Raw genomic sequence first — 11239 nt, 5'->3', positions numbered from 1 at the left:
CAGTTTTTTGCTTTCTGATGTTTAAAGGATATTTGTATACGCAAAACAATGACACTCCCTGTAATAATAAATTAGTGTATAATATGACAGAATGATAAATGTTATATAATTTATATAATGATAAACACTGTATTTTTAAAATTATATAGTTTTTTTAAAAGAAAAAAAATCAATTTATTATTATATTTGTGGTACAAACTGTAATTATACAAGATATCTCTCATTTAACAAGTTTTGTAAAATTACAGAAAAAGATGTTAGGTTAGGTCTGTTAAGTGACACTAATTGTATGTAAGTTTAGAAATAGATTTACCACATCAAACTTGTATTTAAATTCAAATGAAAAGGAAATATTTGTGAAAGAAAGTGAAATGTATTTTTAATTTTTAATGTATTTATTTTTTAACTTTATGTCCAAAATTGTTTATGGTCATTTAGTTACGGGCTTTATTTTGCATCAGACATGCAAGCATCTTTGTAACTTTATCGATACATTCATGGACTTAAAAAAAAAAAAAAAGCAGAAATAAATATGGAGAAAAATTGTTGTATTAACCATTTAAGCTAATTACTATCTGCACAGGTGCTTCATGTTTTTGGGGAATCAGTAACTGTTGTAACTAGTTAAAACGATAAAAGAAAAGAAAATCCCTCAATATAGCTTCAACCATCTATCGGAGGATTTTAAAAGAACCTAAGCCATCTAAAATCAATGGGACCCTAATTTACAAAATGAACACCATGGTGTATTGAAGGAGACTTGAAACTAGCAACTGAGACTATAAATTCATTAGGGGAATATTTGCTAAAGTCACAATTCAAAGAGAGGTGTTGGATCATTTTCCCATTGGTACAGTTTGATTTCTTTTTGCAAAAAGAGGAGTCGCCCCCTGCTGGCTTCCAAGGCTACGTCCATCTTTTATAAACAGATTACAGTCATAATGGTCATCCCAGCGTTTCATTTTTGTTAAATTATGCTAAAATACATGAATTATACCATTTAAACATTGCCATTTTTACCATTTGTGTGTTCCTCACTACAGATATCTACATTTCAGCTGTAGATATGTTCAGTTTGCAGCTCAATTAAAACCATTTTCATCGCAATTTTCCAAAATCTACAGTCTAATTCTGACTTTTCGTAATTCTAGTTTCAAATATTGTTGAATTACCCTCAATTCAAGATGTCTGCATTCATCTTTTAGATTTTTAAATTAAATCTGAACTGGTCAAAATGATGTATATATCTCAAACTGGAATTCTGACTAGCACTTTAACTCAATTAAAGCTTCATTTTCAAGTATACTATGGCACTGCAACAGTAACTGCATATGGCAGACATTATACCACCATGTCAGAGCAGCCTGAAGGTGAAGCTGTAATAATTTTTGACCAGACGTCTCTGATGAACAAAACTTTTGTTCTCAACAATCTCCCCGCTGATGAGTTCTTTTTGTTTAATCATTTTCTACTAAAGCCTTCATTCATTTAAAGAAAAAACAAAAACGAAATGTTGATGCCATTCAGTGATTACAAATGCCACCAGAAAGTTGTGGGGTTTTCTTTGGGGATGAAAAAAAGTTGTCTTCTTTAAAGCATTAAAGGAATTTGAAAAAATAATATTGGCAGCACTGGGCTTCCATAAAACATTCCTAAAGTGGTGAGATAGTGAATCCTTCTGTTTGAGGTGAGCATAGATATGTATGGGGGTGAGTGTGTAGAGGATGAGCTGCAGTGTGTTTGTGTTTGTGAGTACATGACTATCTCTGTGAGGACCAGTTTGAGGTTTACAGCTTGAGGACACTCTTGTAAAGTGAGGACATTTGCTTTGGGACAGACCTGCAGCAGACTGCAATTCTAGGGTTCAGTTAGAATCAGGTTCAAATACAAGTAAGGCTACAAGGCTGAGTAAAGTCACTGAATGTCCTCACAGAGATAGGACCATGTGAGTGTGGATTAAGCTGGTGGTGTGGGGGTGATGCTGCACTGTGGCAGTCTGCCTCTGAAGTTGTGGACGGTGTCACCAGGACATGCTGCCTCCTCACACTGCTGGATGACAGAGCATTCCCTGCACAGTATGTACAGCGTTCAGAGCGTGTGTTGTAGCTGCTCGTGGGATGTCCGCTTTGTGCCTCAAGGACGGTGTTTCTTGGCAACTTTGCAGTGAGATGTGGAGATTTTCACTTTGTGCCTGTAGATGTGTCCTGCACTCGAATTGTAATTACGGAGCAGTCGAGGGGAAAAACAGCACTGCAGATAGAAACAGCTGCATGCAGAATATGCTTGAGCTTTATCTAAATCCTGCATCTATGTGATGTAGCTTCAGAAAAACTTAATGCGACTGTCCCGTAACCCCACCCTCTGTTTGTGTCTCTACAGTGATCAGACCCCCGTCCGGTGAGTGAAGATGATTCCTGTCCTGATCTGTGCGTTGGTCTCACTGAGTGTAGCAGAAACCGACTTGGACGTTCTGTATCCTGAGCTGGAGCACTCCAGAACCATCTATGTTACAGGTTAGTCTGCATGTTTCTTTGGGACAATGTCATACAGAGTTTTGCAGAGCGTCCAGCGTCCTTTCCTGTGTTTCGTTCACAACACTTACTCTGCAGTGTCATTGGTTTCCTCAGTTTATCAGCAGCACTATGGCTCAATGATAAGGCTGCTATGTGGGGGATTGTTAGCTCGCACAGATAAGAGTTATCTCATTAGACCTGCATCAGTGCCTACAGATGAAATCTTTGTGTATGCAAAGATGTCAACATTGTGAGAAAAATCTGCTCTGTAGTTTTTAAAAGTTTTTGCATTCTTATCACAAATGGAATAAACCAAAAACACAAGATGTGGCTGTTCACTCTTTGAACTCGAAACAGTTTCTGCGCATTTTTATGTTTTTTTTTTTTTGCTTCATTCGTGCGTTTTTTTTTTTATTTATTTATTTTTAGGTGGCTACTGCAGGTAGTTTATCATCAATGACATTCATGGTCTGAGGATGTATCCTACTGACTGAGGGAAACGTGGTTAACATCAGGATTGACTTTTCTGCTATCCGTTAGAACAAAACGCAGCCACACTGATGACTTCTTTGACATCAATCAATTTGAAGCTGAGTAAGCGTTCAATAAGTTAGACTTAACAGTCTCCATTAGGTTGGGCCATTTCAAAGACCCAAAAAACACAGGAAGTCTGAGCTCCCCCTGCTAAATGTAATGGATTTATCCTGGAGAGCTGGTGATGTAGCGCTTTTCTCCTTTTGAAAGTGACACGTGGTTGTCTGACCAATGAGGATTTGGTCAGATGAGGGCATATCGACCAGTCAGTCAACCAACCACCTGGACAGCACAGCCCCAGTATTACAGCTGCTAAACATCAGCATATTTGCAATTTGAAGTTAGCATTTCACTCAGATCCTATCCTCACACAGCCATGAGTGTAGTATCTGTGCACAGGTCCAGTTTCACTAGATTTGCTAGCCTATGCTAGGCTACACTGACTATGTCCCTCTTGAACCACGCATTTCCTTTGTTTATGAGAATGTGGATGCAGGTCAAGTTTCTTTGGTATAATAAGTCACTGTGTTGCAGAAAATGGCCCTCGACTCTCGGTGGTGGCAGAACAATCCAAGGTGGTGTCAAGGCGAGGGGGGAACGCCACATTACCATGCAGGATCCAAAGGGACCAATCAATGGCACCCAATCGGAAGATGAGGATCAAATGGACCAAGCTGACCTCGGACTACCTGAAAGAGGTCACATTTATTTTGTTCATTTTATCTCTTTAGTTGTTCTTCATTAATGCATGAGTAGCATTCCTAAAGATTAGTACTACATTAAAGTTGAGCAACGCTCCACTGCTTTTCTTCTGAATTAAATATGAACTTGATTGACCTGTTAAACAGTAAAGGTTTCCATAGTGACCCGTGCTCAATCAGTAATCAGAAACACTGCAGCACACTAGTAAAAACAAGTACTGTATCCCTTGATTACTTTCTCAATTAATAGATCAGCTGTTTGGTCCATAAAATGCCAGAACATTGTGAAAAATGTTGATCAGTGTTTCACAAAATGCAAAATGACAAATGTCTTGATTTGTCCACAACCCAAAGATATTCAGTTTAATTTCACAGAGAAGGAAAGTTCCAGAAAATACTCACATTCCCAATGCTGCAATCAAAGAAATTAAACAAATCCTCTAAAAGATAAACCGATAATGAAGATAATTGCAAAATGATTTCATATTTGGCAGCCAATCAGTCAACCATAGCAGCTCCATTGTAAACAATGCAAATTTTGGAGTTTTTAAGAAACAAATGCATTTAGCTCAGTGATATGTTTCAGGGACCAACAGAGGAATATACCACTGCAAATAAGGATTGCAGACACTGCTAATTATTCTGTAGTTACTTTTTACCAATAGCTTTGTCTTTAAAATGTCACAAAGACGATGACTGGCATGTTTTTTTTCTTGATGAATGACTTAAAATATTAATCAATTCCTAGTATAGCTGCTGGTAATTTTTCTACTGACATAACAGAAAAATCCTGAAGCTTGTGAGTTTACAAAGTCCTTCAGTTGGTTAAAACCCTGCTGTTTGTGGTTCATATTTAGGCCTTGATAGCACTATTGCTGCTTTTTATGTGATACTGAATTAGCTCAGAGTAGCTGAATGTCATGTGCTGGCGACTCCTCTGGCTGCAAAAAGAAGTCCAATTGTATAGAAGTCAGTGAAAAAATGACCCTCCATAAGCATGACCTATTTCTACAACCTTTAAATGAATATAAGTAGTGTGAAAAGTTCCTTTCCTCATCTTGCTCCAGGTGGATGTGTTTGTTGCCATGGATTATCACAAAAGGAGTTATGGCAGTTTCCATGGACGTGTCCACCTACAAGGCTCCTCTCCCATGGACGCTTCACTGGTCATCACGGAAATCACCTTGGAGGATTATGGGAGATATAAATGTGAAGTAATCGATGGGCTGGAGGATGGAACGACAGTGGTGGCCCTTGACCTTGAAGGTAAAAATATTAGGGTGAACTAACCCTTTAACCATCTGAACCAATGGCAGTTTCTGGACATATTCTGCTCCTGCCACATTTATACTCACTGTGGGCTCATTTTTTGCTGCAACATAAAATCCTGCATCACAATGGAAACAGCACAACCATGTCTGGAAGTAGAGATTACTCAAAAATGTCTTTTGTGTAGAATAACAGAATGCTATAAAATCATTTTTAATTACCCTTTTTTATATTTTTTCTTTTTATCAAGGTTTAAACAAATGGAAAATAATAGGTCCAACATTTTTCCTAATGCCCACATGTGCTGCTAATACTAATCAAAGATATTTACTTTTTAACATTTTGACAATCTCTACAAACGTTTCAAACTACTTTTGACATCATTTCTACAAATATATTTTACCATGCTGAATGTATCTTCCAACAACTTTGTGTTTTATTTTCCTCTCAGTCTCTCTTGTTGTCTCCTCTCTGCTCTGTGTAAACACTGCTTGCAGTTCACCTGAACACTCTCATTGATTTACTAATGGCTTTACGGTTGCGTCAGAATTTTGTGTTTGTGTGTTTTAAAATAGAATGTGATGAGAGCCAACAGTTTATTTTTGACAAATTTGTAAATAAGGCATGTTGAATAAAGGGAGTTTGATGAAGTAACACATTTTGAAAGTTAGATTTGGTTAAGTTTCGGATGGAATGGCACTTCAGATAGGTAGTTCTTGGACCTTTTCAAAGTTTTAAATCTGAATTTTTTTTCTGTATTTGCAGTCTCTGGCTGTTGCACATAATGTAACTTTGGCAAGCTTTTAATGACAGCATGCTTTTCAAACCCAAATGGGAAAGAATGAGGATGTGGTGTAAAAATAAAACACGTATAAAATGTGTTTGTACAGTAAAAGGCTGCAGTTGGTCTAAATTTAGCTCCAGGAGCAGAGACTGCTTGGGGGAATGTCAGGAGCCAGTGTAAGCATTGTGTACATCAGTGTCAGAGCAGCTTCATTATGTTTGAGCATAGCCAGAGACACCAACCATTACAGCCTGATGCCAAAAACGCTGGCAGCAGGCTGACAAAGAAACAGCTGTGCTTACACAGCAAGACACTACCTCAGTCATTAAGTTAAATAACACGACTGAATACAAAACTCAGAGAATGGATGCTGCTTTGGTCTGCTAACAGTGATTTCTATCTACTCCATGCAGGTGTTATCTTCCCTTACTTCCCCCGCCTCGGTCGCTACAACCTCAACTTCTACGATGCTGAGCGTGCATGCCGTGACCAGGATGCTATCGTGGCGTCCTTCGACCAGTTGTACGACGCGTGGCGAGGTGGGATGGACTGGTGCAACGCTGGCTGGCTGAGTGACGGCTCAGTGCAATATCCCATCACCACCCCCAGAGAACCCTGTGGGGGCAAGAACACGGTACCGGGCATTCGAAACTACGGGCTGAGAGACAAGGACAAGAACCACTACGATGTGTTCTGCTTCACCTCCCACTACAAAGGTAAAATTCATGATTATACTTTATTTAGCTGGCATGAGGAGACAATTTAGTGGCTGGTTACCTTGTGGATTTGATGTTTTTCCAGTGCCAAAGTTGAAGCACTAACTGCAGAATTTGCGGACTGTTTTACGGTGGTTCGAATCTTGTCTGTGTTCCAACTGTGAGAACTGTCCTTGTAGAACCTTTTTCAGGACTGTTTTGAGGCACGAAGACACCTCAAACTCCAGGCTACTTGTGAGCAGCCTCTCAATAATTATTGGTTGAACTCAGAGACAAACAAAAGGATATTTTTTTCTGCCCACTCAATGACTGTGTTCAGTAACAGTCTTTTCTCTTCAACATTCCCATCATGTCTAGTTTTGATGCATTCGGATTTAATCTCGCAGTTCAAGCTGCAATAGAAACAGGAAGGCTGAAAGGGCGATTAGGGGCCATTCCTGTAAACGTTGGTGTCATCTAGCATCTGCCCAAGTTTGAGCCGTGGAACCCTAAAGTGAACATTAATCAGGAGATATTAGTAAATGGTGTAGGCTATCTGAAACATGTAAAAAAAAAAATAATGGTACTTTGTAGGCTATTTTAGGCTTCTTAGCCTCTGTTACCTCAATACCCATCCATCCTCCCCTGCTTGATTGATGTATCCAATCGAGAGCTGATCTGCAATGCTGATTGTTTATATTTGAAGTCATGAATGCCTTTGAGCTCGGAGTTCAGAACTGGTTCATTGCTATTTCAGGCTATGCTCGACCCAGGTACTTGACTCTCATCAACAAGCTCCCCTCCCAGGTCTGGCCCCAGGAGGTGGCTTGACTTTTCCTCCCACTACAGAAAAATCTAAATATGACAAATGGGCACCGACACCTTGCACAGGTGCTGTTATTTGCTTCTGGGATATGGTAATACGGTATCAAGTGGTTGCTTTCAATGGCAGGAACTCTGGGGCAGGCATGAGGTGGTGTGAATATTTACTGGAATGGCCCTAATCATCCCTTTCAGTCTCTCTGTTTCTATTGTAGTGTCGGATCCATGACATTAGCGTTTGTGCTGTGGGACTTCACACCTGACTTCCCATGCCAAAACGACTTATAGCGTGTGTAGGAATGATGACCGTGTAGGAAGTAAAACATCGAAGGTTTGTTGTGGTAACCTATATGGTGAGTTTTACGCTGAGATAAAGACTGCAATTTGATAAGGGTATGGAGAGGGCAGAAAAAAATAGAACTGCTTGTCTTCTCTGAGCATCAAGATTCATGCCGCAGTTTTTCAGGGTCACTCAGAAGTACCAACCCTGGACTATTTTCTATTTATTTCCTCAAAAACACACACTACAATGGCCAGCAAGTTCAGTGGAAAACACACAGCTTCAATTCTGTGGAGCTGTCACGTCGCCCATCTTTATATATACCCTGTATGATTCAAATACAAATTGCTGAGATTCCCTCATAGGGTGCCTGGCCTCACCTGCAGAGGGTGAGAAATTCAGTGAGAAATTCAGACATCCACAGGTAGTTCAGAGTAGAGTCACTGCCCCTAGTTGAGGCATCAGATTAGAATCCTTCTGGGAACTTTCCGTTGGTTGTTCCCCGGGCATGTCCAACTGATAGGAGAACCAGGAGTGGATCCAGTACAAACTGGGGAGGTTGTATATCTCATCTACACTGGGAACACCTTGAGGCAGGGACATCTGGACAAACTTGCTTAGCTTGCTGATATCACAACCAGACTCCAACTAAGTAACAGAAAATGGACCCGTGGATGTTTGGATACTTTACATCTTTGTGCTCATCTGCCTGTCTTTTGTCTCCACAGGCCGGTTCTACTACTTGATCCACCCCTCTAAGTTGACCTATGACGAGGCGGTCAGGGCATGCCAAAAGGACGGCGCTCAGATTGCCAAAGTCGGCCAGATGTACGCCGCCTGGAAGCTGCTGGGCTACGATCGTTGCGACGCTGGCTGGTTGGCAGACGGTAGCGTCCGCTATCCCATCTCCCACCCTCGACGACGCTGCAGTCCCACGGAAGCTGCCGTCAGGTTCAGTGGCTTCCCCGACAAGAAGCACAAGCTGTACGGAGTGTACTGCTTCAAGGGCCACAACTGAGCTACAAACACACAATCAACACATACATACATACACAAGCATGCACAAACACTCAGAGGAGGGGATCTGGAGGTATGAACACACACTTTCAAACTGTGATGCTTTATTTCATGGAAACCTTAAGACATTAAAGTCAGACAGATTCATGTTGTTGCTTTGTGATCTGGGACCTGACACTCTATGAGGGATAGTTTACACATATTTAAGGTTCACATTATTTAATCAATGCCTTTGAGAGGGGTGGGAGGGTTATTGTGTGAGGGGTGGGGGTTGGAGGATATCACAGCTACAGCCATACTGTCACTCAAGAATGGACAACGCATGTCTGAACTGAGAACAGTTTAACAGCAAAACATCTCATGTTGGACTGACACTTTGGGCACTTAACTTGTTTTTGTTCAAGACCTGGAACAACAACACCATGAAAGACACCTGCAAACAAGACAAAAAGAGAGTTAGGATTACAAGCAGAGCACAACTAAAGCGATCTTTGCTGTCCATTCTTAACAAGGTGCTATGACCGGTACTTTGTACTTCATCCGACCGTCCAGTATTTTATGTTTTTATACAAATGTGTTGGACCAAACATCAGTGTCATCACCAACATGAATAAGAAATAGGAACATCCAACTGTTAGCTTGTTTATGTTTTCTAAATACGTAGAATGTGATAATCTAGAAATGTAATTCTGTTAATGACTATTTTTTGATATACTGTAGAAATATTTTCATTATTATTTCTGTCTTTCTGGCCAAACTATCCAAGTCTCATTGGTTTACATGAAACATACAATGACAGTGGAAACAAAAAACTCCACAATCTTTAAAAACAAACAAAAAAATTGCACTGAACCTATAGAAGATAACGCCTAGAGGAGAGAAGACAAGGCAAACAGTAGTTCGCCCCTTGCAGCAATACAAAATGCCTGGCATGAATAAATGCAGTGCTATGCTAGAGTATTTTTTCTGTAACAGCAGTGAAGTAGAATTTTGTGGCTGTATCTCTGTTTGGCTTGAACTTCAGAGCATGACTTCGACAAGCACACAGCAAAACAGCTCCCAGAGTAGATCTACTCCCGCTGTCTATCTAGCGCCTTGATAAACTGCTATTTTTGATACAAACACTGTAGTTTCTTAAAGTGTATGAGCAGAGCCAGGCCCAGGCCGGCTTGTGACCTCATCCCTCTGTACGTAACTCCAATGATTAACCTCACATCACTCAGCTATGAGTCTTTTACCTGTTATTCAGGGTTGTATCTTCAAAGCTGTTTTCGTGATCCCATAGATGTTGGTCTGCCTCCACCCATAATTACAAAATGTTTGCTGTAGCCAACAGAAATTCAAACTATTTTCTTACGCCATTCCTCTCCGCCAGTGGTGCTAGCTGTGGCAGGCCTGGGCGCTAGCCGACAGCACAAATTTTGGATTTAAATGCGCGTTTAGCAAACAGTTTTAGGTTTCCTTAAAATCATGAGGTTGTGACTACGACATGGGAAGTTGTGTACACAAAATGCTTGGTGCTTACGTCGTAGCATCAGCTGTAAGCCATGAAAACATGACTGCTGAGCAACGGCAACATGGGTGGTACTGTCAATGTCTAGCCCCCAAGACTTAGTAAGCTCATGAACCAGTAACAAAATGTAGGAAATGCAGAAGCATCAAAATAGAAGACAAGCCCATTAAAAATATCAACATGTCCATGTGACTTTACAAGAAAGGTTACCATATAATACCTTATCATCCATGCAAAAACAAACTATTTGTCAACCACAAATAATTTGCAATCATGTAAGGTAACCTAAAATGAGGGGAATTTGTGAAAGTAAACTTCATCTATGTTGATGTTGATATCAAAATCTTCTTCCACGTGTTTACTAAATTGTTAACGCTGTGCTGCCATGACTGAATATTTCAGCTGCTTATCTCAAGCTAGACCTAAACAACAACCTGTGTACTAGTGAACAGATACAGCCGATACTACAAGATGGGATTAAAACGACACATATGCATATCAGTAACATTGTGATGTCACTACTGTATTTACATGAAAGAAAATGTAAAAGTAAATTTAAAAAATTTACATTACATTAAACATGATGTATTAACTACCTTATCATTAGCTGTGATTATTGTTCTGTTTGTCACATCTATCTGATGCTATCTATCATTAATAAAAAGGAGCCAAATACAGGACTGAACACTCTAAAACAATAAAACTATATCTGCAGGTGATTTTTTTTACTTTAATTGTTGTTCATTTAGAACAAAAAAAAGGGAGAAGTATTCCGGTTATCCATGTATTTACCCTGTTCAGGAGTTTTGGGATCTTTGAACCCCAGGCCATTTGGTTTAGGTGACAGATATTGTTTTTTTTTTAATATAAAAAGAGGGATTTGTCATGCATTTGGAACCAAAAATACATCAACTTATTAGATAATGTATTTAACATAGTATAAAAGTCTATAATGAATACCAACAAATATTTTGCACATATTCTTTCTTGGGGTCCAATGGACCCCAAAAGACCTTCTACGTATGGAAACATGAAAGTCCTGAATAGGGTTAAATACTGATGTTTATATTTGACATCAGAGTGTCTCCTTAGAACTGCCTACCAATACTAA

At 39.7% G+C, this 11239-nt stretch overlaps 1 protein-coding gene across 1 annotated transcript in view; it reads left to right on the top strand.

The window, feature by feature from the left end:
* Window positions 1–10847, top strand: part of hapln1b (hyaluronan and proteoglycan link protein 1b) — a 32203-nt gene extending 21356 nt beyond the window's left edge. The window contains exons 2-6 of the mRNA XM_008298068.1: window positions 2380–2513; window positions 3582–3745; window positions 4816–5014; window positions 6215–6517; window positions 8327–10847. Coding sequence (XP_008296290.1) covers window positions 2408–2513; window positions 3582–3745; window positions 4816–5014; window positions 6215–6517; window positions 8327–8616 — 1062 coding nt within the window. The 5' untranslated portion in view covers window positions 2380–2407 and the 3' untranslated portion in view covers window positions 8617–10847. The remainder of the gene's footprint in view (window positions 1–2379; window positions 2514–3581; window positions 3746–4815; window positions 5015–6214; window positions 6518–8326) is intronic.
* The last annotated feature ends 392 nt before the right edge of the window (window positions 10848–11239 follow it).

The sequence above is a fragment of the Stegastes partitus genome, unplaced genomic scaffold (genome assembly GCF_000690725.1).
Source record: "Stegastes partitus isolate 25-593 unplaced genomic scaffold, Stegastes_partitus-1.0.2 Scaffold1277, whole genome shotgun sequence".
Classification (NCBI taxonomy): domain Eukaryota; kingdom Metazoa; phylum Chordata; class Actinopteri; family Pomacentridae; genus Stegastes; species Stegastes partitus.
Note: the sequence above shows the minus strand (reverse complement) of the source record. Positions and strands in the feature narration are given on the sequence as shown.